The sequence below is a fragment of the Ovis canadensis genome, chromosome 5 (assembly GCF_042477335.2).
Source record: "Ovis canadensis isolate MfBH-ARS-UI-01 breed Bighorn chromosome 5, ARS-UI_OviCan_v2, whole genome shotgun sequence".
Lineage (NCBI taxonomy): Eukaryota > Metazoa > Chordata > Mammalia > Artiodactyla > Bovidae > Ovis > Ovis canadensis.
In genome coordinates this window covers 34,688,120-34,715,086 of record NC_091249.1, presented here as the reverse complement: position 1 = coordinate 34,715,086, position 26,967 = coordinate 34,688,120, and the positions used below count along the sequence as shown (strand labels likewise).

The following is a 26,967-nucleotide window of genomic DNA, read 5'->3' as shown; positions in this document are numbered from 1 at the left end:
TGCCGGGGTGAGAACAGAAGGCTTCCGGGTCCTTGGTGGGTCCCAGGGCCACCTGTGCAGTAGACCCTGCCCTTTCCCTGCCCGGGCCTGTCCAGAGTGGGTTTGTAGCAGACTCTCCACCCAGGCTCTTCTCTCTTGAGGTTGCAAGCCACTGTACACAAGACGTCCAGCCCAAGAGAGGCAGGCCAGAGAAGAGAGCTGAATCTTTTCTCAAAGGAAATGCAGTTGTGGTTTTAAGATGTTCACTTCACATCTGTGGTTGGTGTTTCCCAGGGTTCTCAGAGGTGATTGCAGGGTCAGCCTGATGTTGTCAAATAAGGTTCACCAGTGACCCTAGCAACAGGCTTCGCTGCCCATTGGCTGCCACTGCTGCTGCTAGCCAATGAGACTTCCTGCAGGCCAGCGCTGACGCTTCCTCTTGAGCAGGGATCCAGCTGCTACCTGTCAAATCACTGCCCTTTGAAGCAGCACAGATAGGTAGAGAGCTTGGGGCAAAGGTGCCAGGACAGTAGGACTTGCCTGGGTGCCCACATTTTAGAGTCCACTGGGCCAGCGTGCCACTGAGTCTCCACACAGCATTGGTCTGCATCCTCAGCTTAATGGCCTGCTCCCAGCTTGCCAGGATGAGTTGTTCCCCCCGACTCCCACCATCTCCTAGCTTGGAACTCCATAGTTCCTATTTCATAGCTCTGTCCATTCCTCATTTGCACCAGGCACTCTGCTAAGCTCCTTCTACTCATTATCTCTTTCAGCTCTCTCAATAACCCTGTGAATGAATTAGCCCCATTTTACAGATGAGGAAACTGAGGCTAATAGAGGTAACTGGCCTGGTGTTGCACCAGTAGGTAGGAAAGCCACAATTTAAACCCAATTTAAACAAATCCATACCCACGCCATTAACTGTCATACTGTATTGCCAGTTGCTCAATGTCTGTGACTCAGTCTCTCCTTCTGTGGCATGGGATGCTAACACCTACCTCACAGGTTTGGGGTGAGGATTACGTGGCCTAACTTATGTGCCGGAATCTAGTGCAAAGTGGTGGCTTGTCCAGTGGCACACCTTGGCACCTGTGAGCTTGGAGCCTGAGAGGTGTGAAGCCTGCACGTTCCTCTCCCACGGAGTGTGCTGCTGAAACACTGAGGGTTGTGGGCTGGACTTCTCTGTGGCCCTCATATTTGGTTTCCACTTCCTCATTCTCAGCCTCCTCCCACCCTCACCCAACTGCATCACTGAAGTAGGGAGGCTGGAGAGGAGTCTGCTATGAGAGGCCCTGGCCTATGGGTGCCAGCGGGGATAGGATGGCTGGGCTGAACAAGACAAGTTTGGAGGACAGGAGGTGGGCCGGTCAGACGCAAGGGCAGGAATCCTTCATTTCCTCTATGCCAGATAGAAACACTTTCAGAATTGAAAATACGTAAATGATCTGGTAACAATGAAAATACATGAACCCTATAACCCAGCAACCCCACTTCTCAGAATCTGCTCTAACCAGAGTCTCACCCATGTGCAGCACAGTATTCACACAGCACCAGCAAGAGTGCCCATCAGCACAAGAGAATGCGAATAAACTGTGCAATATTCCTGCAGTGAAAAATGAATGAACCACAGTGACCCACGATACTGTAATATTGGATAATAATACCACAATAATACCGTGGCTCTCATCAGCATAATGTTTAAGTGAAACCGCAAAAGAACACACACAGTGTAATTCCTTTCATGGAAAGTTTAACAGCTGGCAAAACTGAATTGTATTGTTTGTTTAAGGATATGTGCAGGGAAGGTAAAACTATAAAAAGAACAGAAATTACCACAGAAGTCAATGTAGTCATGACCACAGGGGAGGGTTGAGGTTGTGATTTGAGGGTGCTGGCATTGTTTTATTTCTTGACCTGGTGGTGGTTGTACAGATATTTGCTTTATATGTCGTACTTATTAAACTGAATGTGTGCTTTGTGCATTTTTTTCTGCATAATTATTGTTTCGCAATTTAAAAAAAAGGGTGTGTATGTCAGTTCTAGCACTGAACCGTGCAGTGAATGGACAGGGCTGCAGAATGAGCTCTGCCCGACATGAGCCTTTTTTTTGGAAACAGCATGCAGGAGTTCCACACTGTTTGCTGAAGCACAGCTGTTAACTGCAGATGAGGAGCCTTGGCAGGAATGGAAGATAAAGGCCATTGTGGAGTTTAGGACTGACAATGTTCAATGGATTGGACAATGATATGTCCTTTGACGTATCATTGCAGCCAGTGGTTGTGAACGCAGGGGCTGGATCACACCATGGTCAAGACCTGGCTGAACTTGAGGGGATATGAATGGGCAGAAGGACACACGCAAAGACCATAGCCAGGACCCAGACTCAGACTGCTTGGCCCCCATAGAGGGTTGATTCAGCCAGAGCTCCCATCCCAGGATCCCCTCTTTAGGGATGTGTGTATTTGTTGATTATCTGCTGTATGCCAAACCCCTTCAGGATCCAGGAAGAAAACAGCCCTCCTCAGTGGCTGAGAAGGGCCTTATAGGATGCACAGCACGGAGTCGAAGGCTACAGGATGCCGCTTCCCGACTGGACCTCTGGGGGTGCTGGCATTTCCAAGGTGGCAAGCTTGCTTTATTTATCCTCATTTCCCTACAGTGAAGTAGGCAATGAATGACTGTTAATAAACCTTTATATAGAATATATGCTGTAGAGAGTAAGGTCTCATCAGGCTCCAGAGGCGCAGCCTGCCAGGCAGCCTGCTTCTCTGGCCCATCTCCAGCCATCCCAGCCAGCTACCACAGACTTCCTCAGGAGCTCCCAGGGCTCTGGCCCAACAGCAGCCCATCAGGTATCAAAGGTAGCCCTCCGTTGTTTTGTTTTGTTTTTCTTTCCAACCTAAATATCACCAGTTTCCACAATCATTAGTCTTATAGCCCTCAGTATTCTGGTTATCCAGTCTGGAGAGGCAATAAAGATATCCAGACATGGTCTGAACAGGCAGAAACATGCCTGCAGATGGCAGATTTAAGTTTGTGTGCTTTGACAGTCAGTGTATCAAATCTGTGATGGTGACAGCAGCTGGCGTGGCCTTGGACATGGTTGGAAGGTTCATGGTTACTGCTGAGTGTCTTTCTTTCTTTGGTATTCTCATGGCCTTTGCATGACAACTTTTTGATGTAAAGCCCCAAGCTGTAACCCTTGTCACAGTGTCATATTTCTCCTCAATTCTCCTGGAGACTCCCTGATTGTTGGCTAAAGGTAGGCACTCCGTAGATATTAGCTCCTATTATTTACTTTACTATTTTCTTTATTTGAATGGACAGACATAACTTCAGTGTCATTTACTGAGCATGCACTATATGTCAGGCACTGCTAGGTGCTGGAATATAACAGTGAACAGAGTAGGCCTGTCCGTGGCTCCCTGAGAGCTCCAGACACTCTGGGAAGCCTTGCTGATTGAATGGTTGAATGCACTGTGATCCACACCAGCCCCGGTGACATTCAGACGTTCCTTGGGTGCTCTCTGCGGGTTCAGTTCAGAATGCATCCTCCTTGCCCTCCAGTGCTGGACTGTGAGAGTTATTAAGGAAGGTACCACTGTGGGAGTGAAAAAACTCTGAAGCTGAACTGTCTAGAGATCAAGTCCTAGCTCTGCCACAGACCCACTGTTGACTTGACCTCTCTGAGCGTCAGTTATCTCCTCGGTGAAATGGAAATAACAATCCATCCCTCAAAGACGAAGATGATCAAATAGGGTCCCTGCACTGCACAACTCCAGCGGTGCCATTCCCATTTTAGTCTCTGCAGCTGCTGGAGGCCTAGGGTTGAATGAGACCACTTTTGCTGTGTGACCTGAAGTTAATGGTCAATAAATGGTAGCTATTGTTATGTACAAGTTAGGAGGGGAGCAGGGTTGCTGCAGGCTGGCAGGCTGCTTAGGATTCGACCAGGCTTTGTTCTTCAAGGAAGGGCAGGGCTCTGAGAAGCACAGACTGTGATGCAGGCAATTGCCAGGAGGCAGCGACTCCCAGGGCAGATCTGGGGGAAAGGAAGCTGTTGAGGGAAGTGGTAAGGAATTCTCTAGAAGCCCACTGGAAGTTGGGCATGGAGCAGAGACGGATGTGACTAAGATGACTGCTCTAATTATTGAGCTGCAGAGAATCCTAGAGCAGCTTGTCCAGCATCCAGTCTCACTGGGCCCGCAGAGACCAGGGAAGGAAAGCAGCTGAAATCTCTGAGGTTCTGCAGCGAGGACCACAGTCGGGACTCCTGCCTTTGCAGCACCCAGCTCAGATGACTTCCAGTCCAGCGTGTGGTTACACAAAAGGAAGTATCTGGCATTTTTCGTACATACATATATATATAATTTATCTAACTGTCACAGTACTTATAGGTCATTGTTGAGCATTTTTAAGTTACAGCAATATAAAGAAGAAAATATACAGTCCTACCAACCAAAGATATCACCATTAGTATTCTGATGCATTTCTTTTAGTAGGTATCCCATGTGTAAAATTATGCATTATATATTCATTAGATTGGAACTGTATTGTGTAGAGTTTCATGTTCTACCTTTTCCCTGTAAAATTGTGTTTCATGAGAAAGAAGGACCATTTTTTATGCAAAAGAAATTCTAGAAAACTACTTTGCTTAGGAGACAAAAAAAAAAAAAAGTGCAAAGCCCCAGTCTGCAGTGGTGGGAGGACATCCGGAGGTGCAGGGTGGCTCCGTCTCACGTCCGGTCTGAGCTCTGAGGCAGCGGCACCAAGAAAGACAAGTCCTTCTCTCCTCCCCTGCCCAGGCTGCAGCCTCCTGCCTGCGGGCAGGCAGAGGTGGTGAGTCTGCACTCAGCCTTCCTTCCCTGACACAGCATGTGTCTGTCACCCACTCCATACAGAAGCCTGCGGGACCGCGATCGTTATTATGGATGGCTACTGCTCGTGAACGACAGCAGCACCTCAGTCTGCGCAGCACAGCGTGTCCTCATGCATTGTCTTTCCCGAGACTCACACACACACACACGGTCAGGCAGATGAGACAAAGGCTGTCTCACCCATTGTACAGAGGAAGAGGCAGTCTCCTAAGACGTTTAGTGCCTTATTTGAGGCCACACAGCCACTAAGTAGCAAAGCAGGGATTTTATGAAGATCTGGCTGACTTTAAATCACTTTGGTGATTTTTTTTTTTCCCTCTCACCTTTTTTTCTCTCTAGTCCCAGCTTGTCCTAAGCTAAACAGAAAGAAAATCCCTTTAGTGAAGCCTGTCAGACTGTGCGTACTATGGGTGTGTGGAAAGGACACACAATGCCATCCTGGGAGTGTTAGGCCAAGTGCTGTCGGCTCTGGCTGGGTCTGCTGGGTGGCCTGACTGCAGGGCAGCTCTTCAGGACAACTCAGAGCCGGCACCGTCGGAGGTTTGGGGAGTGGGTTTAGGGAGGCACCTGCTTCCTGTAGGCTAGTCCCGCAGAGGCATCACTCTTCAGGCATCCTTCTTGACCCACCCAGTCATGGGGCGCATGCCCTGCCCCGGACTCCAGAATCACAGTGTCTCCCAGGACAGAGTCAGCTCCTTCCCAGAGAGGCTGTGGAACTCTGTGAGGCTAACTCTAACCGAGGGATTCTGAGCAGTTTCATCCCTCAGGTGGTATACATCTCTAACAAATCACCATAAACTAAGTGGCTTAAAACAACACAAGTTTATTGTATTTCTGTAGGTCAGAAGTCCAAACCGGGTCTCACTGAATTAAACTCGAGGTGTCAGCAGGGCTGCATTCCTTTCTGGGGAGCTCTAGTAGAGAGTGGGCTTCCTTGCCCATTCTGGCTTTTAGAGACCACTTGCATTCCTTGCCTTGTAGCCCCTTCTTCCATCTTCAAAGCTGGCAGTGGCTGGTCAAGTCTTCCACATAATGCTGTCTCCCTGATCCTGACTCTTCTGCCTCCTTCTTCATTTAAAGATGCTAGGACGCTTGCAATTACATCAGACCCATCCAGATAATCCAGAATAATCTCTTTATTTCAAAGTGAGCTAATTAGCAACCATAATTCCCCATTGCCATGTAACAGAACATATTCACAGATTGCATGCATTAAGATGTGGATGTCTTGATTCCACCATGGACCATTATTCTACCTACTCCTCTGGGTTCTCCAAAGGCCCCATTCTGAGGCACAGAAAGCAGGCCAGACCAGACCACAGTCAGGATGTGCCCACCCTTATTAGGAGAGGTCATTTATGCTTAGGTCCTGTCCTTCAGTTCAACCTGTCCTTGATTCCTCTTTTCCCATCCTCTGCTCCCAGTCTTAGGTAGAGAGGAGTTAGGTAGGCAGCACCAGGGAGGGTGGACACGGAGGAGGGGAGGTGCAAGGCTGGATGCACCAGGGCTGGAAGAAGCCCTGGGAACTGTGCCCCTCCCATGCAGAGACCCTTGGGCTTCTAAGGACTGGAGCCTGAGCCTTGTCGCAGAGCACTCAGGCGCTGGGGTCTAAGGGTAGGTCCAGGGGCAGGCAGCCAAGTATTGAAGCCCCTCCACCTCAGCATCTCTGACTGCGCTTGACAGCCAGAGCTTACCTAGCCTCTTTCCCTACTGCTTGCCTGCCTTTACTCATTCCCTTTTACCACTCCTTCTCTGGGCCTCAGGCTGGCACTTTGTGGGGGCCTGAGGGAGCCATGGGCCCTGTGGAGCCTCTGTCCCTGGGCTGCTTGCTGAGGTCCCCAGGGATCTAAGACCCAGGAGGAGGGCTGCCCTCCAAGTAAGGTGACCAGCTTACCCCAGTTGACCCAGGACTTTCTCAGTTTTAGCACTGAAAATTCCCACATCCCATGAAACTCATCTGTCCTGAGCACCCTAGAACACTTAGTCACCCTGGCTCCAAGGCCCTTTGCCCCTACTAATCTACTCTAGATTACCTCAGCAGCCTGGATGGCTGGCCCTTTGGACTCTTTGATGCCAACCTCTGCTTGGTGTCTGGGAGCAGAGATCTGGGGGCTGATGAAAGGCTCCAGTCGAGTGCTGGGGAAGCACAGAGCCTGGCTTGCAGTGTTCCCAGCAGAGTCAGCATTCCTGGACCCATGCCACGTACCTACATGGGACAGAGCTCCTAAATATATGGACAGGGGAGTGGAAAACTGTGCTTCCTCCTGGTCTCTAAACATTTTTTAACAGTGCGATTACTTTGGGGTGGTGGATTGCAGGTGGCTTTAATTAATGTTTCTGTTTACTCATCTGTATTTCTTAACTCTGTACAATTAAACCATGTTCTTTTTCACTTGTGTACATTTTTTAATAAAAGAAACTAATTAATGACTCAGCCTTCCATCTCCAGCAGTCCCGCTGAGGGACACAGATGGGTTGTGCTAAGTGTCGTGGGACACAGGGGCCCTTGCTCTGGGGCCTCTGGCCTCTGGCTGGTCATGGCCCATTCTGCCCAAGGCTGCCCTGCAGGGTCTGAACTAGTCACCACTCTGTGCCCTCCCTGTCTCTCTGCCTGCTCCCTGCTCCCCAGAGTCCAGCCGTGACTGTCCCCCAAAGAAGGACTCAGACAAGCCAGGTGCACTGTGGGTAGAGAAGGGGAGCAGACGCTAACTGCAGGGCTTTGCTGGCCCAGCATTTTGCAGAAATGTTCTCAAGCGCCAGTCCTGCCTGAACAGGATCTCTGAGATGAGCTGCTTGCCTTGGTGGAGCTTCCAATCTGCTCAGAGAGGTTGGGCATGTGGGGAAGTAGCAGACAGAAAGGGAAGAGGCACTGGCTGGTGAGGTTTTGCCTGTGTGAACAGTCAGATCTGCGAGGGCCCCAAGACTGCATTGCACGTGTCTCAGTCTGGCCAGAGACCAAAACTGGGGTCCTCCCGAGTGTCCTGAGGAAGGCCCCTCAGGTGGGTGGCAGATGGTCTCCTAGGAGCAGAACTCAAGTGGCTTGCCAGTTGATGACAGAAGTGTGGCGACGAACTGTTTTCAGATGCTCTTCTGACTCCTAGAAGTTTGAACATCCTTCAGGCCCTCTCTGCCACACCCCTCCGCCTGGCAAGCTCAGCAGGAGCGCTGGGAGGGGAGCTCCCCATCAGAGGCAACACGGTCCACCTGCCACAGGCAAGGGCAGCAGCACCACCCCAGTTCACCATCGCCGTGGTATGGGCGACATGAAAGGACTTCTTGACTGCTCTCAGTTTTAAAGAAAGCGATTGCCCTTCTGGCTTAATGACTCCCTCCCTCCCTGTTTACCCCAGATCCCTAAAGACCAGCTCCACACAACTGCACAACTTCCTCGTTCCATGAAGTCAGCTTTCTTAGAGAAGCCTGACACACAATTCCCTCCCCCTAATCCCCACCTGAGGACTCAGATGGCCTGGGCCACTTACTTTGCTCCTGAACTCTGATCCCAAGCATACCCCTTCACCTGTCTGAGCTAAGGTGTGGCTGAAAATTTTTAACTGCTGTGCACCTGCCGATTTGGGATTGACAGTGTGAGGGAGAAGTTGCTAGTAGAACCAGATACCCCCCATCCCCCTGGCTGGTAAGGGAAAGGAGAGAGCAGAGACAGAGAAGGCCCCGGGCCAGTTGAAGATAGACAGCCAGAAATGGAGATGAGTGGCACCCAGGCTGTCACTCAGCGGGGTCCGAAGGGTGGGAGAGGCCTTCCCTGAAGGAAGCTTGCCAGTGCCTCTGAGAGCCCACCTGATGTAGGGCTGCCAGAGGTGCTGGGTTTTCTCAGGGGTCACAAAGCCAGGATTAGACTCAAAACAGCCAGAGGGTGGCCCCAGCCTTGAGTCTGAGAGGTAAGATGCACCATTGACAGGCTTGGCTCATACCCAGAGCCAGAGTCCAGATCTCTGAGGGCCCCAAGGACTTAGCAAAGGCTGTGATTTACAGCAGAACAAGAGAGACCCGGTTGCCTTGCTCAGACAGAAACACAGCTGAAAAAGTCCTCTTGGATCCCTAGGGCTGAGCCAAGGCCTAGCAGGCTGGAGTCCCCTGGAGCTGGGAGCTGGTTCACAGAGACTTGCAGGGCTGAGCCCTGCGCTGAGGCCAAGTCACAGGCCAGTCTGTGTTCCACCCTCGGGGGCCCCGCCCACTGAACTGCAGGTGGCCTCCAGGGCATTTGCATCACTTCCCTTTAGGACCAAGTCGAGCCTCACTCACTGGGGCCCCCCCGGGGCCAGTGGCCCACAGCCTCGTTGCCTGGGGTGAGGGCAAGGAGCTGAAGAACGGGGTCCCACACAGAGTCAGGGCAGCTGCAGCTTCTGCTGCCTTCCCTGTGTCTACAAATGATTTTTGTGCATGAGATACTAGCTGCCCCAGGCAAGCTATCCCAGACATCTTCCCGAGGTCTCAGTTTCCTCCTCTGTGGGCAGTCTGATGCTGCGGAACCAGTCTGGGCTCTGGGCAGACAGACGTAGGTTGGAATCCAGGCCCCATGCTGATTAGCTGAATCATCCCTGACAAGCGCCTTGTGCCAGCTGAGCTTTGGTTTCCGTGTCTGTGAACAGGGGCTGCAGTGGGGTGCCTGAGCCATGGTGCGTACAGGGAGCTTTGGCAAGCACCGGGTGCGAAGTGAGCACTCAGGGCATGTTGTCATTACCTAGCCGGACTCGGAGGTCCTTTATCAGTTCTGCTCCTCTCTGAGCTTGTGGAGCTGGATGAGGGATGCTGCGGTGGACAAATGTCTCTCTCTCCCCTTGTACTCAGTCCCCATGTCCTGGCCTCCTTGCCTCCAGTATCTTCCCAGTTTAAACTGCATAGACTCCCTCAGCCTGCCTCACCGTTGACCTTACAGAAGGAGGGAGTTCTTCTACAACTCCGCACCCCTAGGAAATGGGGCAGAAATGGGTCTCTTGGGAGCTGCCTAGAGCTGGGAAGACCATGTGGCCATGTGAACCCTCGTGCTGCCTTAGACTTGGCCTCCCAGGCGAGCCCTGGCTGGCAAAGGCAAGCCTCACTCTGCCCAGTACTTTGACTCCTGGAAAAAGAAGTCCATGAGCTCCTCATTCTCCCTGCAAGCCTCTGCCCCTTTGACTGGCACAAGTGGGAAAGGTGAGTGCAGAGTTCTGATGAATTTCAAATGTCATTGTGACGGGAGGGTTCAGTTCAGTTCAGTTCAGTCGCTCAGTCGTGTCTGACTCTGCGACCCCATGAATCGCAGCACGCCAGGCCTCGCTGTCCATCACCAACTCCCGGAGTTCACGCAAACTCACGTCCATTGATTCAGCGATGCCATCTAGCCATCTCATCTTCTGTCGTCCCCTTCTCCTCCTGCCCCCAATCCCTCCCAGCATCAGAGTCTTTTCCAATGAGTCAACTCTTTGCATGAGGTGGCCAGAGTACTGGAACTTCAGCTTTAGCATCATTCCCTCCAAAGAAATCCCAGGGTTGATCTCCTTCAGAATGGACTGGTTGGATCTCCTTGCAGTCCAAGAGACTCTCAAGAGTCTTCTCCAACACCACAGTTGGGATGGTTAGTTGTGCCCAAATTAAGAAAGGGCACTACTTCTGACAGAAAAAAGCTTCCTGGGTGCTCCAGCAGGGCTGCTGAGGAATCCTGTACCTTGCTAACACAAGGATTTTTGGATGTGTGCAGACTGTGTAAAAGAAGACCAAATGTTCCCAGAGAATGACAGACAGCCTGGGTGTGACCCAGCCCCACCAGCCTGGGGGCATCACTTCCAGGGGAAAGGACTCCACCTCCAACCAGGCGCAGGACTTCTTCCAAGACTTAAGTTGTGTCTTTCGCAGTCCCCACCCAAGACTTCCAGAAAGATCTGAGAAAGCCCTTATCTTGCACACAGTGCACTGAGATATTGCACACTGATATGTCAAGAAGGGATGATTGGCATGTCTTCCTTAAAGGTCTTCTAGGAAGCTAGCATACTAGCCTCTAGCTTTCTTTCTGTTGCCAAGTGAGCTGAATGAGTAACGGCACAATTAAAGTGACACCTTCAGAGTAAGGTTAGGAAATTCCTCTCACTAACCAGAAATGCCCTGGAACATCTGTAGATTTGGCAGTTCGTCCTGGTGTGCCTGAATCCTACTTTGTTGGTTTATCCCATTGGAAGGTGGTCCTTCATGACAATGATGTTATCACAACCCCAGCAAAGCAGATCTTTCTATGAGCTCCTAGTCCCTCAGCCAAGAGCTTCCACCAGTGCTTCAGCTGAAGTTCTTGGGAGTAAGCTGCAAAAGCATTGGCAGGTTCTTTGAATGAATTTAAATTATTATTCCCAAATCTGACACAGATTATACTGAGGTTGCTCCATTTCAGGCACTATTTGGCTAATGAGTTAGTGTCAGCTGCCATCATCCTTAGGTGAGCATTGGACTTTCCTTTTTCTCCTCAGGCGTGGTGGGGTGTGGTAAGATAGCTCACCATCTGGCTCCATCTCACACTACCCCTCCAGGTCTGGCCCCTGGGACCAAGCTCCTTTGTGATGGGGAGGAGGATATTTTTGGGGTCCCTCCTGGACATTCCAAGGAGGTTCCAGTTGTCTCAGATGCCTAGGGTATGAAGAGTTGGAGACCAGGACTCTAGAAACTCCATCTTGGCTCTAGAGATTGGGAGCTCATTGCATTGATGGAATTCCTTTCCCATTCTGGAAACTTATAAGTGATGAACTTTGTGTACTAAAACTTGAGAGATTTCCATATCTACCTGGACTTCAGCATATCCACTGCCTACTTAGCTGTCAGGGATTAAATCTGAGGTCCCTGCTGTTTGTTCTGGGTTGCATGCCTTCCCTGACATCCCTCCTAGGTCTGATCTACCTGGCTTCACACTACTTCCAGCCATCATTAGTTGGAAAAGCCACCCACTAGCCCTTGCCAAACCCCCAGTTAGAAGCCACAGAAGGCCGGCCTCCCCAAATACTATTTTTCACAGTAAGGGCTGGGCCCTGGAAGAGCTGGGAAAGGCCTTATTCCTCTCCTTCTGTCGCCAGGTGATGTCACTCTTGGAAAATCCAGGTGGACCTTCTGATGGGCAGGGCTTGAGATGAGTCTGTCTAGGCCTCCACAAGTAGAGTGCCCACCCAGCAAGGAGGCCACCTGCCATTCAAGGAACAATACTTCCTAAGCTTTGCAGAGAACGGCTGACTGAACTTTTACCCATTTTCCAGTTTTTTATTTTCCCACTCTGCCTTCCCCCCACCCCACACTCTTTCCAGACAGCTCGGCCCAACAAGGGGTTTCTTGGACCAAGAATATGGAAGATCTGTCCACAGGGCTTGATTTTCCTGAGCAAGCCCTTCACTGCCGTGGCCTCATTCCCTAGAGGATACTAGTGATGCCTGCTGGCTTTCCTGGGCCAGCCTGCCTACTACTGGGTGCTGTTTAGCCCCAGGGCCAGCCTGCAGAGAGAAATGAGAAAAGCCCGTTTCCAGACCTCTGACTCTTCACTCTGACTTGGTCCTTCATTGCCTTGTATCAGTGATTCCCACCCTGCAGTTTTCAGAAACATTGTCCTGATTCTTCACCCAGAGATTCTGTGTGTGTTAGCCTAGCCAGAACCCTGAAAAGATGTGGAATAAGGACGTCTGCATCATGTAAGTTCATCCAAGGTTTTCCTAACACATTTGTGCATGGAGCTGTTTCACAGTACACTGCAGGGTTGATTTTCAGCACCAGTTATTATTGGCTGTCAAAACAGTAAAATACTTTTGAACAGTCAGGTGAATAGTCCCAAGCCCCAGTCCCCAGTGTCCTCCAGCCACCCCAGCCCCTCCCCCTCAAATCTGCTCCCAACCCAGTATCTACCTGTACTATTCAAATATGGTAGCCACTGGCCACGTGTGGCTTTTTGAATTTTAACTAATTAAATGAAACTTTAAAAACCCAAGGAAATCCCTGGCATCCAGTGATTAGGACTCCAAACTTCCACTGCAGGGGGCATGTGTTCTATCCTGGATCCAAGAACCAAGATCATGCATGTGAGTTCAGTTCAGTTGCTCAGTTGTGTCCGACTCTGCGACCTCATGAATCACAGCACGTCAGGCCTCCCTGTCCATCACCAACTCCAGGAGTTCACTCAGACTTACATCCATCGAGTCAGCGATGCCATCCAGCCATCTCATCTTCTGTCGTCCCCTTCTCCTCCTGCCCCCAATCCCTCCCAGCATCACAGTCTTTTCCAATGAGTCAACTCTTCGCAAGAGGTGGCCAAAGTACTGGAGTTTCAGCTTTAGCATCATTCCTTCCTAAGAAATCCCAGGGCTAATCTCCTTCAGAATGGATTGGTTGGATCTCCTTGTGCATGTGAGCAGTACCGCCAAAAAAAAATTTTTTTAATCCAGTTCCTCCACTGTACTGGCCACATTTCAAGTGTTTGGTTTAGCACATGTGACTACACCACTACCTACTGTAGTGGACAACGCAGACGAGAACATTCGCATCACTGCAGAAAACGGACAGCAAGTTATGCTCAGCATAGAAGGCCTCAGGGACCTTTATGGGGCTGGTATCTGTTCTGATGGTGACCATGCTGTGCCAACTGATAACTCTGTGAAGTAGCACCTGAGTACACTTGCATTTGAGTTTATAGCAAAACATTACAGTTTATGGCACATTCCTCAGAACTCAAAACCTAACACTCAAGTCAACTCATAGCTCTACCTGTATAGCCAAGGGCAATGACTGTATTTATGTGAACATATCCCTGTGCCACAACTGTCCTTTCTCCTGCCATCTTCTCCATGACCACAACTGAAAGGATTTCACAACAGGTGTGTTACCACTCATCCCAAAGTTAAGCTCAGGCAGGATGCCAACAATGAACCCATCAGATTGTATCTACAAAAAGTAAAATCGCCTATGATTTATCTCTGAATAAAAGGCCACAACCCTTAGAAACAATACAATTTTTATAAAAAGACAAATGTACATATTTACATACATGTACATGTGTGGTCACACATGACTTAGTGGTCAGATGATATTTCCAATTTTAAATCACACCAAGGCACTCACACTTGCCTCCCTGGGCCTGCTGGGGGCTGCTGGGGCCTGCCTGAGGGGGCACGTGGGTGCAGGGCAAGGCACAGTATAAATAAATGCAAAGGCCAAGAGCTTGGGAAAACGTTAGTGTACACCTCCGATCAGAAACGTGGCAAGGTCCGCAAGAAAAAGTGCCAGGTTTTTTCACAAGCCCTTCAGCCTAGGCAGGGAGCAGGGTAGAGCTCCTCTGAGGCAGAGGGGGCACTGTCCCACAGGGACCCCATTCTTCCTTCACATTTCACTGGTGTTGGAACAGTCCTCAGGGCTCAGCTAGGAAGGGAAGTGGTTACTTTGGGAACAGGATTCACTTAGTGCAATTGTCTCTTAGTGCAGAGCCAGCCCTGGAGTTGGTGCCATGTTTTCTGAGGTCACTGGTCCGTTCTCTTGGGCCAGCTCAGGAACAGTAAAACCCTCTCCAGGCAGTGGGACTCAGAGGGGAAAGCTGGAGGCTGACTCCTGTCTGAGACTGCCACCTGACACACCAGTCTCAGAACCCCATCTTCCCAGGAGGCAGGGCCAGCTTTACCCCACAAGATGAGTCCAGACCCTGCCCTGCCCGACTGCAAGAGGCCACTGCCCCGAGGTGGAAAGACCCATCCTTGGTCAGCAGTGGGGTCATACTTCATCATATCAAGGGGCCACAGGATTCCTGCTTCTTTGCACCACGGCCACCATGATGCCAGGCCCTGTCACCTAAAGGAGTCAAAGGGGGTCAGGGGCCCATCTATGGTGCACAAGGAATGGCCTGGATGGAGGGCAGCCTGACTGGGGTGAGCAGGCAGTCCAACCAGCTGGGATCCATGTTCTTCATCTCTGAAGATACCAGGCCAATATACCCTAGAAGATATAAAGAAGGTTGTGTGAGGACTGAGGGGTGAGGAGGCAGGTGTTTTCCCCTACCCCACCAACCCTCCAGCCCATTCCTGGAAGGCACAGACACAGCAGCTCCTGTGTCGACCCCTCAGCAGCCTCATCTTAGGCAGACCCGAGGGCCTGGGAGCCACAGCCAGTCTGCAAGCTGTCTGCACCCAGATGAATTTAAGAAGAACGCTTTGCCTCTGCTGCTGTCTCGTGAGCCTCCCCTACCACCTCCATGCATTTCCCATCTTTGAGAAACCATATGGGTCCAGGGTCTTCTTACCCCCAGGGCTGTCAACTTCTGGCTCCTCCTTGCAACTGAACTCTCCATAGACAGAGGTGGGCTGGGCCCCGGGTTCATTAAGCAGGTACCCCTTCCCATCCACGTTTGTCTGCTGCCACCCTGTTTGTTCCAAGAGCTGGGGACAGATAAATAAGAAGCCATCAGCTCACTTCCAGTACAGACTCACCCTCTGGCCCTGCCCACAATGAGCCAAAGCTTCTCAGCCAGGATCAGGTCCTTGGCTATTTTCATATTCTCAGATGGATACATATGTGGAGTGCAGTTAGGATAGAGGCCCAGAGGTGAGGGTCTGCCCTGGGACCCTGGGCTAACATTCCCACATCTACCTTCTGGCATAGAATCTCCAAGACTTCCCTCTCTATAGGGTAAGGACATACCAACTGGGAGGGTGGCTTAAACTGGGAGGGTGGCTTAAAGCAATGGTTAACATGCTAAGAAAAGATGCCTTGAAATTTCAGCTAGAATTAGGGAATTATTCCCATATCTCCATTTTCTGTGCTGAAGGAACACAGCCTGGGTATAGCTACTATGAAAACTTTTTTTGTATTTATTTTAAAACCTGAAGCAGAAAAAACCTAGAGAATAATTTGCTTAAAAAAAAAAAAAAAAGAAAGCCATCATGTTATAGATCCCAAAGGGTGATTATTGAAACCTGATGTGCATTTCCCAAACTAACAGGACTGGGGCATGTTGGGGCGGAGGACGCGGGCCAGGGACCCAGCACTGATGGGAGCTGAGTCAGAGCTATCTGAGGCCTGCTTTAGGACAGCATGTCAGAAACCCAGCCTCCCTCCTCCCCTCATTCCCACAGTGTTTCTTTCCCATCAGCCAAAAAGGTCAGTGGTCCCCAACCACATGGACATGACACTTGTCGGACTATGCAAGCCAACAGGTCACAACAGCAGCAGCAGCTGCCTACCCTCCAGTTTGGAAGCCCTCACTGAGAAGTAGCCACCTCTAAAGGGCACCAAAGGAGGAAGGAAGGGGCTTTTACCTTCATGATGTCCTCAGTTAATTTCCCTTCCTCGTCCTCATCTGTTGCAGCTGTGGATGGGGAAAAGCAGAGAGGTTAGCTGAGGTTAGCACTCACCCTGAAGTGCTAGCCGACCCGGTCCCCCTGCCTCTTCCCACACGCACACACTGGCCTCCCAGCAGATGTCTGCCTGCCATGAAGATCACAGAGCAAAACGCTGTCCTGGTGACTCAGCCTCTTGAACCCTGAAGCCATACCTCTTCCCACCTCTTCCCTCTCCTTTCCAGCCCACCAGTCAGCTCAGTGCCAAGTGGAGTTCTGAGCGTCTTTTCTCCCTCAGGAAACCCCTCCTTGGACCCCAACAGGAAGGCCAGGCCCCAGAAGCACGAACCTTCAGAGGTGGAGGGCATGGGGGACACCTGAAAGTTGTACAGGTCGCTGGTGCTGTCTGGCACAATTTCCACTGGAATGGGCCAGTTAGGGAGAGTGCTGCTGACGCCACACGGTGACAGCGCTTCAGGACAACAGAAACCGAGGGTCAGAGCTGGTGCTGCCTTAGTTTGCCAGGATACCCAGCACCCCCCGCCCCCACTCATAGCCTGCTCCAACAGGCCACCGTCCACAAGCTCAGCGCCTGCTAGATCCAAGAGTAAGAGCCTTCCCACCAGTCTACACGGTCCCCTGACAGACCGGCCCTCCTCACCTGGAGTGAGAGTCCGTTCGATGTCCAGGTCCTGCCCTATGTAGCTGCGAACTGTGTAGTTGCTGTGGTCATCAGGCAGGGTGGAGCTACTGAGTCCATCAGAGAAGGTATCGGGGCTGTATTCCCCATACGGCTGTAGAAGGAGAAAGATGCTTAGGCCCAGGCTTGCTGTGGCACTCCTTTCACTACCCACCCTGACCCTCAGGAGACCAAAGGCTAACTGCTAAGGATCACACTCACCTTCTTCTTGGCCTTGCTCCTAGCATCTCGGCTGGACTTGGACTTTCTCTCTGTGGGGCAAACAGGCTGTCAGCCCAGCCCTGGTAGAGGCAAGCATGCCGGCCCCAGCTGCCCTTCCTCCTCCTTCCCTCTCTCCCTGAGGGCTTCCCCAGGACCCAGAGGCCTTTGGGTACCTTTCCTCTGGCTCTTGGTGAGGGGTGGGAGCATCCGGTACACCCGCACAGCTGAACTGCCCTTGTTCCTGCTCTGGTCCTTCACCTCTTCAATATCTGGCAGTGAGTTCATGGCGCAGCGAAAGTTTGCCTTCCAGGTCTTGGGATCCGGCTCCTTTTCCCCTGCTTTGTATCGGCCTAGTTGGCAGGAAAGGGGGAGAGGATCATCAGGGCTATCGGTGGGAATCCTCATTTGTGCCCTGGCTCAGAAGGACAAAGACAAGGGTATCCCTAAAGCCTGCATGCTGCCAGAGGTCCACAGTGATCAAACCAGCAGGTATTCCTGGCTGACACTGGTGCAGGCCCTGGGCTTCTCAAACGCCCAGACGTGGGCATCTGATACACCCAGCAAGCCTCTGGGAAAGCCCTACCCAGAAGCACTAGAGAGCCCAAGCCCAAAGTGCCACCTTTGTCACAGATCAAGGCAGTCTCTCTTTGGCTGTCAGCAGCCAGAAAGAAGGGACTGGTGCTTATCTGATCGTTCCAAACACGGGAGAGGACACAGAGTAGGCAACAAAGAATATTTACTGATAGGGGGACTGAGTGGTCCGAGATGGGCCAAGAGCCCCATCCTTGAAGGATAAAAGGAGGCTGCCAACCAGATGGGCCCAGGACCATTAGTCAACATCAAGAAAAAGGAAGGCCTGGATCTTTTTCAGTGTCAATGCTTGCCTCTGCTTTTGCCAGGGAGAACTTTAATTCAGCCACAAATTCCATGAAGCCATACTTTTTAAGATTTTGGCTTTATAAATTCCTTTGTGAACTTGCTGAAATGATGAACCTCTCCCCTCAAAACACAGGCCTGCTCCCTGCCCACCATGAATTATGTACATCTCAGGGAACTCAGAGACCCCAGTGAAGATCCTCTGTGTTAACAGAAGTGCCTCCCTTTCTCTCTTTCCAGCTCCTCTTAAGCTAGAGTCCAGCACACTCACCTGTGTGAATGGCCCAGCTCCGAAACAGACAGGCGTCCTTGTTGATGTCCCAGCCATGCTTCGCAGCGTGCTTCCATGGGATCTGGAAGATCATCTCCTCCTATACAGCACACGTACACACAAAGCTGTGTCAGCTCAGAGACCACAGGTTTTTGGCCTTAGTCTGCCCAGCCCTCGAGGTCTGGGAAAAGACTGACTTCCCTTTTTCACCCTGACATCTGGCTGGGGTTGACCCATCCCAACAATGGCCTAAACAGACTGGTCCATCCCTCTGGATCTCTCAGAAGAGGCTCTGGGTTCTGATGAGCTATGGCATCATCAGGTCAGCAAAGACCTCCTTCTGCTCATTACAGATGTGCTAGGACCCATACAGAGGACCCCTGGATGCTTCTCTCTGGCTTGTCAGCACCAACATGGAAGTGAGAACTCGGTCCATTATATGGGGCTTCTCAGAACAACTGTGAACACTGGCTCCTACAAAGGGAGTTCTGGTCATATACCTGCAGGAGCCCAGGACCAGACTTGGATGGTGACTACCTGTGTGACCCTGGCATTGACACTGTACCTCTGTATCCCTCACTGGTTTCCATGACATGGGGGGAAAAAAACAATACCGCAGTAACAAATATAAAAGCTAAGGTCCCACTGTTATCATTACTGCTGGTTAACAGTATGGATTTTTGAGTTGAGTTGCTCAGGTTCAAATCTTGGCTCCATCGCTTTTTGTGTGATCTCATTATCTACCTCTCAGTGCCTGTTTCCTCATCTGAAAATGGAGATATTAGTAAAATCTTCCTCGCATGGCTACTTTGAGAATTAAATGACACAATGTAAGTAACATACTTAACATGGTGCCATGCTCACTCCTAGTAAGTGAGCAGAGTAAGCATTAGCTGTTATTAGTACTACTAAGCCTTCAGGGTCTGTTCTTTTTGCAGCAGCAAGAGGCCTCTTGGGTCTGGACAACTGGTGCAAGGTTAATTCTTGGCTCACCTGCTGGGGCAGCCACCTCTTCCTGCCAGCAGTGCCCACTTCTCTGTCTCCTATCTGCCCAAGCGGAGCCCTCTAGAAGGCTGTGTGTGCCTGTAGAGGTCTCCCTCAGTACAGGCCAGAACTCTGGCTCTGCAGATGCTGGGAGAATCTTGCTGCTGGAAAACTGTTAAGTGGCCTGAGGTGGATGCCCCATGCGTACCTCAAGAAGTGAGGTGGGCAGAAGGCAGCCAGTGGGGCCCTGCCTAGGCTGTGTCTTATACACTCCCTGCAGGATCCACTGGGAAATACATCTACCTACTCCTTATCACTTCCCTTTTTGAACTGCATCTGAAGCGTTGGACCCCCGAAGAACATAGGTTAAAACAGTGGCAGAAAAATCCAAAGAGTAACACTCACTTTATTAATCCAGATCAGCCCTGGGATTTGGTTGGAATTAATCTGCATCTCTAGCCAGGGTCTCATGCGCATCCGAGTGATAGGCATGTTGGCTGTGAAGAGAAGACAGAAGGCTCCTGTTAGGAGTCTGTTGAGCAGTCCCTGGCCACTACCCAGCCCCACCCCAAGTCATTCAGTTACCCTCCCCTGCCCTCATCTAGATACCAAGTACTACAATCATGCAGAAGGGGACTTTCTCTCTAATAAAACCTCCCTCCAAATCTTTTCAGCATCTTAAGCAACACACTCCCTCCCTCAGCCCCTCCTAGACAGTCTTGGGAGAGGACAGACATGCTAAGTGATACTTTGAAGATTATGTTAAGGAAAAGAGACAAAACACACAGATATCTAAATACTAGAACTTTACTCCCCAAATTCAAATTGTTTGGGAAGAGAGGGGCTTCTTTTGCTTGATGCCAAGAAATTTCCCTGTTTGAGTTGTTGTCACTAGCCGTGCACCTTCGCTAATGGACAGTCACCCTGCATCCTCGTCACCAACCCCCCCCCCCCCCAATCTATCCCTTGCCTGCCTGACAGCCACAGTGCCAAGGCCGGTACGCTAACCCTTTGGGCCTGGTTGCCCTCCTTGGGCAAAGTGGCCCAAAGAACACCTGTGGCGCCTCTTCCCGCGGTTCCGGGAGGTCCTCCAACCACCCAGCGCAGCCGGCCCCAGCCTCCGCCACCTGCAGAGACAGCCCGAAACCTGGGGGCTGGGCCTGAGCTGGAACCGCCGAAAAGCGGGCGCAGGGAGCAAAGGGCGCCCATGCTTTGATATACAGTCGAATCCCCCGCACAGCCCTTGGATGCGCGCAACCAGCACAGAGGGCCACCCAGAGGCCGCCAGCGGCTCTGGCACGGACAACCTCGGCGGGGTGGGCGGTCCACGCCGCTGCCCGCCCTCCCCGCGCAGCTGCTTGCGGCTCCTCGGGCGCCCTCCGAGCCCGCGCGGGGGCCCCGGCAACGCCGCGCACCCGTCACTCTCCCGGCAAGGGTTTTAGTCCCCCACTTCCTGGTGCCCCGAGAGCGCCTTTGTCCGAAGCCACCGGTGCCCCCTGCGGCGAAGGCGCGCTCACCTCGACGGCAGGCGCTCCCCGACGGCAGCAACCGAGGGTCCCGGCGAGGACTGCTTTTGCCGGCGCTGGGAGCGCGATTCCAGTGGGAACGGGGAGAAGGCAGAGGATGCCCGGGTCGCGGAGCCGCTGGGCACGGCTGGCCTTGACTTGGCACGGCTGGCCTTGACTTGGCACGGCTCTCGCTGGCCTCTGCTTGCCAGACTTGGGCGCACGTCCTGCCTCGACGAAGGAGTGGCGCGCTCTGCCTGAACCGCGGCGCCGCGGAGAATCTAAACACTTAGCGGGATTCCCCCAGCCCGGGCCGGGCCCCGCCTCCTACAAAGCCGAGAGGACGCCCATTGGCCAGCGCCGCCTCATCATTTCGGGGAAATCAGGCTGTTGTAGAGCTAGCGGCGAAGGGGAAGTACAGGGCGGCTGCCCCTCCCCACCCCCTCCGGCCTGGCGCCGCCGCCCCGGGGCGACCGCGGGCCCGCCCCGCCGGCTCCCACTCCACCCCCATACCAGCGCACCAGCGCTCCTGGAAAGTCGAACGCCCCCGGCCCGCAGTTGCTCCCCTCACTCGGCGCTCACCCAGCCTGCTCGCTCCTGAGGCCGTCTCCTTGCTCTTCTTTCCTGGGGATGCCCCGGGATCCCTTGTCTTCCCAGCCCCGGTGAGGGGGTCACCCCGGCACCTGCCGTCCTCTTCAGAGTGGACGCGAGCATTGAGTCCTTGAAAACCAACCCGCTTCCTCAAGCCCGTTAATGGGTGTCAAGCAGGGAGCGTTTCGGCCTTCAAACCTTCGAGGGGTGGCCCACCTCCGGGGGCTTCACCTTCCCCGGGGAAGTAAAGGAAATCCTACCCTGCGTGGGGCTGCCAAGACGAGAAGAAATCCCTGTTTGGCAGCTGTAGTTTCCTCAACTCCAAAACAATAGCCCTACTTTGCTGCTTTCCCGTGACAGAGAGATGAAGTCTGAAACATCAGGCCCTACTTGGGCAGCAGATGATGCGTGGTTTTCGAGGCCCCTGCTAGAGTCTGTGACCAGGGACAGACCTCTTCCGCTTCTCCATCTACATTCTTGGGACTGCCCCGCTGCTGGCCTTAGGGAAAGAGAGAAGGGTTTCAGAGAAGCCAGGACTGCTGAGTTGGGGTGGGGGTGGGGTAGCCTTGGTTCCTCCTAGCACTCCTGCCTTAGGCCACCTCCACAGCCTCACTTGGTCCTTGCATGAGAGCCTTCCCTGGCAGCACTGGTTTAGTTTCTGGGGCCTCAGGGCTTGGTCCAGAGAGATTCTGGGCAAGTGGGGTATTTGCTTACCTTGATCAAGGCCATGGGTCTAGCTAAAGGGTTGGGGAGCCCAGGTCCCAGGTGCTTTGGGAATGATAGCTATCGAACTCCTGTGCTTACAACTAGACCTTGCCCTACTTGTACACCTAGAGGCCGGGCTGAATCTTCATTTTTCTCTCCAGAGCTCTGGCCAGCAGGCTTCTTTCTTCATCTCCCCAAAGTTGCTGACTCAGAAGTAAATCTCTCTTCCAGGTCAGGTTGGCTGTGTCATTCCTGTCATCCCAGCTCTCCCTCCATAGCAGCACCCAGTTGCAGTGCTGCAGGCTGGAAACAGACACATGGATGCACCATTCCACCTGTCAGTCACGCTATAGCTTTCCTCCCACAGACGAAATAGATGGGTTAATCCAATTCTGGTACACCAGAATCTGATGCTGTGACTAAGGCCACACTTGGTTCCCAGGAAACCAATAGGAATGGGTCAGAGCTGTCTCCCAGATACTGATGGGTGAGGGAGCTGAGAGGCAGAGAGGCAGGAGAAACTGTGAGGAATGAGACTACCTGGGTGTTAAGCAAATGGAAGGTGCTGAAACCCTGGAAGGGGGAGAAGGGTTGGGGTGCCTTAAATGACAGAAGGGAGTGGGAATGCACTACAGAAACCAAGACCTTTCGAGCAAGAAGAGAAAACAAGTGGCTTCTGAGTTGCTAAGTCTGTTTTCTGTGCAGCAAATGAGTGCTTGTCCTACCCCTAGGAAACTGACACAGCTGCTGGAAAATGCAGAGTGAGATTAGGGAAGCAAAGTTTGCATTTCATGTGGTCTGAGAAATTGACCTTGGGAAGGCAACAGGAGAGAGTAAAGTGTGCTTTAAAATAAAAATTTGAATTCATAGATAATCATCTGTAGGTATACATCTATAATGAGCGTCTTTCTGTGTCATGAAACGTACTTCTGCAACATCATTTGTAATGGGTATATATTATTCTTCCATAAGGATAAATAAAAATTTACCCAATTAATCCCCTATTGTAGGACATTTAGGTTATTTCCATTTTTTCATAATACAGACAGCACTGTGTAGCTAAATCTTTGCGCACACCAATCATTTTTTTGCTAAGGAGAAATTCCCCAGTGTTAGTATTTACCAGTGAAATTGTCATTTTACATTTTTGAAGTGATCTTTGCCTTTTTTTTTAACTTTTAACTTTGGGGATTCTTTCATACTCTTGATGCTTATTATGATTGGGGGTGCTATACTCCAATCAGTGAAATAAAAGCTAACCTCTGTTTAAGCATCTCACATTTTTATTGTAACTGTTCTTGATGAATCCCATTCTAAGATGTATCACGCATTCCTTGTGAAGCTAGACAGATGCATTTTGTCCTTTTTAGGTTTCTGTTAGTAATTCAGGGCTGGCCTTTCCACATTTCTGACTCAAAATACTCTTCTGTACTTCCAGCCATCCCCTTTGGGCAGGTGACCTCCAAAACCACACTGTGGCTGCCTTCTGGCTGCTCCCCTACAAACCTATCCGCAGATTCCACACACAGCAAACAGAACTCTTGGCCTCCCACTTCCGCACTGTCCCCAGCAGATTTCTTCCTAGTTCCAGCTCCCTCTCTGGTGAAGTCTTTCCCATCCTCCTCCCCTCTTGGCCTCATCTGGTCCTCTGGGTCTTTCTTCCCTACATCAAGTCCTGCTTTCACATTTGAGGATCAGACTGTTGTTGCCACAGCCTCCCCTTGGGACTGCCTCCCTTTCTGGCCTGCCCTCCAGGCACCTCTGCTCTAGGATTATTTCTGTAACTTTGATGATCTCCCTAACATTCAGGGTACACATGGGAGCTTTGTGAGTTCCCTTAGACTCCTTAGCCCCACATTCAATTCACTGCTGACTGTGGTCGCAAGCGTCCCATTCCAACCTTCTGTCCCACAACTCCCCTACCCTTGGACTATAGGGCCATGGAAAGAGAACACAGAATTTGAGTTGTGAAGCTGCATTCTTGTGCTTTTTGCCACTTTGCTGTGTGACCTCAGGCAAGTTATTGTCCTTCTCTGGGTCTCAGTTTTCTCATCTGTAAAATAGAAGTACTCTCTGCGCATCTGTCCTAATTTGTTACAAAGATGAAAGAAATTATGTAGACTATCAAACTCCTTTCTCAAGTGTAAGACATTAGTCAAATGACATGTATTCACAGTAATGCATGAGCCTTTCACTGTATTTCCATTCTCTGAACACACTTTGTATTTTCCCCCTGTCTTTGCTCTTTCCATTTGCTCCTCATCCCTGACTTCCTAGGATACTTAGTATCACTCACCTTACCTGCCGCTCCCCCACTCCCCCCACTTCAATTTCAGTCTCTGTTTTAAGGCCTAGAGCAAATGCCTGGTCTTCTATGAAGCAGCCAACCAGAAATCCTTCCCCTCCTCAAAACCCCCTAGACCTCAACTTTCATGTTGTCTTTTCTCTTCCACTTATCACCTTCTGGGTGGTGACTTTCTGTAGAACAAAGTCTGCATTTGTTTTTGTTTTTTTTTTAACCAGTCGAACATTATGCAAGATCTTAGTTCCCAGGGATCAGACCCATGCCCCCTGCAGTGGAAGTGCAGAGTCTTAACCACTGGACCACCAGGGAAGTCCCAAAGCCTGTGGTTTTTCTGCAACAGACCCGAGGGTTTTCTGCAGAGTTCCTCACACTGCAGCTGGAGTTAGCTCACTCAAGGATACCTTCCATCTATACCGTCACTCAATAAGGGTACATTTATTGCAGTTGTTCTGTATTAGGGTCTGGAGTTTTCTGGGCTGGCAGATGGGGCTGGCAGATGAGGCTTACCGGCTGGCAGAACCACCTTTGAGATGGCCTCTGCAATCAGGCTGCTGAAGGCAAGATCACCCCTCTGGAAACCTTTTCCTTGATGGACCAAATCATGCCCCCAGCCCCCTTCCTCAGACTCTCCGAGGCTCTCAGTGTTCACCACCCAGGGTGGGTTCCAGTTAGTCCTGAAGTACAGAACCCAGCAAGGCTTTAACTAGGTTTTTGAGAGTAGTGCAGTCCTGCATCCCTGTAGGGCCTGCTACCCAGAGAAGAGGCCACAGTCCCCAAAGCAGATGAAACCCAGCAGGCGTTTCACCCCCCAGGTCCAGAGGGAGGGCTATCTTAGATGCTAAACGTCCATTCCAGCCATCATCTATACAGCAACTTGGAAGCAGGGCAGTCCTAAACTATGAAGTGCAGAACACAAAGTCAGGCATAAAATAATCTAAAAGCAACCCAAAGCTTTAAGATAGAATCTAGGCATCATCATCCTAGCTGAAATGAGCCTAACTGGAGATGAAGAAAGTCGTTTCTTAATTCATTCAGCAAATATGAATGGCACTCCTGCTCTGGGTCAATTCCAGGTTTGGCCCTGGGGATGTGCTCAGGCACGAGACTAGCCCCTCCCATCTCACAACTCAGGCAAAAATGGTGTATGACACAGCAGAATAAACGTTGTGCTGTTATAAAAATCCTAAACGCAGAGTGGGAGGCTGCAGCTGACTGCGAAAGCACTAGGGGTCTGGCGATACAAGAGTGGGCCGAGGATTGCTCCAGCGCTCCGGGACCGGAACCCCGGAGGGGGAGCTGGGTGTCAGTGTGGGCTGCCACTGATGCCCTCTGCAGTTTCATTTCTTATAAACACCGCGTTGGGAGGAAAAGCAGCCTCGGCTCTCCAACCACCCCAAGGGGCCCCGAGGCGGGGCTGAAGCTCTGTGGCCGCGACCCGGAGTGGGGCTGGATGGGACCAGCCCCCTCCTCCACCCTTCCTACTCCCACCCCACCCCCGCCAATGGGTCTTGCACCGCGGCCAGCGCCCCGGCAGGCTTCCTGGCCTTGCTGGGGGCAACAGCACCCCTACTTCGTCCTGGGTAATCGAGTCCCAGTCTGGAGCCCCTCGCCCTAGGTGACCCAAGTTCGCGCTTCCCGGGGTCTGAGATGGGTGTGTTTTTGGAGGGGAGGGGGCGCAAGCTCTTCCGGCCAACTTCCACATTCCTGCTCGGCCCAGGCTGGGGGAGAGTTGGGGTGAGTTGGGGTGAGCGGCCGGCTCTGGGCTGGCCGGCTTCCTGGAAAGGGAGGGAGGGAAGGAGAAAAGCAAAGCCTCCAGTCCTCGCGGCCCGGGTGGCGGCCTGGGGCCGCCCCTCCCCCTCCGCAGCTGGCTGCCCCGCCCGTGCCAGGCAGCTCACCTGCCGGCAGCCGGCCGGGGCACTTCCTCCTTCTTCGCTCAGCCTCCTGCTGCGGGCCACAGGTTTGCAGCCAGCTTCGCAGCTACAGGCTGTGTGAACTCGGGCAAGTTGCCAAACTGCTCCGTGCCCGCCGCCCCCCCCCCCACTACGATGAAGGGGTGCAGAGTCTGGTACAGAGCTCTTTGTAAACGCCCCTGCCCTTCCTTCTTATCCCCCCTGCCCCCCTCCCCTGGTTTGGCGGACGCACAGTAGGCGCACACAAATGGCGCCCACCTCTACCTTGTTGCAGGGGAGGCTATGTTGCTTGCCACCCCTCGCTGGGCACTCCGCCATCGGATGCAACCTAAATGATTGAGTTAGAATTGCAGCTTTCCTGCGGGCCGTGCTGAGCCGCTGGGGAAGATACCCTCAGGGGGTGGGCGCCGAGCACAGCCCTGGCACTCAGAAGGGCCCCCCACCTCCGCCTCGGCCCCGTCGATCCGGGAGGGGCCGCTCCGGCCGCCCAGTTCTGACCCAGCCCCGGGCGCAGGGCCCAGTTGCCAGCTCCCGGCTGGCGCGGGGGGCGGGGCCTGGGTTTCGGTTTCTTGCAAACGCGGCGGCGATAGGGAAATCGAGGAGTTTCCGGGAACCTCGCCGGGAGCGCAGAGGCTCGCGAGCTGCGGATGCGCGAGGAGGAGGGGGACGGGCGGGTGTCCAGTGTCGCGGGCCCGTGGCCCTCTGGAAGTTCCAGCGGGAGCCGGGGAAAACCGGCCTCGGAAAAGCCCCACCTGCATGCACCTGCCCCCAGCCTGTTCCCGGG

At 52.2% G+C, this 26,967-nt stretch overlaps 2 protein-coding genes across 6 annotated transcripts in view; one reads left to right on the top strand and one right to left on the bottom strand.

Moving 5' to 3' along the window:
* The window catches only part of LOC138440672 (uncharacterized), an 81,973-nt gene extending 63,139 nt beyond the window's left edge, over positions 1-18,834 (top strand). Inside the window, exon 5 of the mRNA XM_069590315.1 lies at positions 18,153-18,834. The gene's annotated coding sequence lies outside the window, so the exon portion shown is untranslated. The remainder of the gene's footprint in view (positions 1-18,152) is intronic.
* On the bottom strand, positions 13,808-26,725 carry IRF1 (interferon regulatory factor 1). 5 transcript variants are annotated; one of them, XM_069591579.1, is made up of 14 exons: positions 26,627-26,725; positions 26,448-26,511; positions 21,978-22,271; positions 21,255-21,762; positions 20,685-20,999; positions 19,573-19,664; positions 18,184-18,283; positions 17,210-17,386; positions 17,037-17,086; positions 16,797-16,929; positions 16,485-16,607; positions 16,115-16,164; positions 15,100-15,235; positions 13,808-14,795 (listed from the first exon to the last, which is right to left on the bottom strand). In XM_069591579.1, exons 6-14 carry the CDS (start codon positions 19,657-19,659, stop codon positions 14,683-14,685), a joined length of 969 nt encoding a protein of 322 aa, XP_069447680.1. In that variant the 5' UTR covers positions 19,660-19,664; positions 20,685-20,999; positions 21,255-21,762; positions 21,978-22,271; positions 26,448-26,511; positions 26,627-26,725; the 3' UTR covers positions 13,808-14,682. The 5 variants fall into 5 exon arrangements, with proteins under 5 accessions (XP_069447680.1, XP_069447678.1, XP_069447679.1 ...); XM_069591577.1 differs by having other exon boundaries at positions 26,448-26,678; XM_069591578.1 differs by lacking the exon at positions 21,978-22,271 and having other exon boundaries at positions 26,448-26,697.
* Between the last annotated feature and the right edge of the window lie 242 nt (positions 26,726-26,967).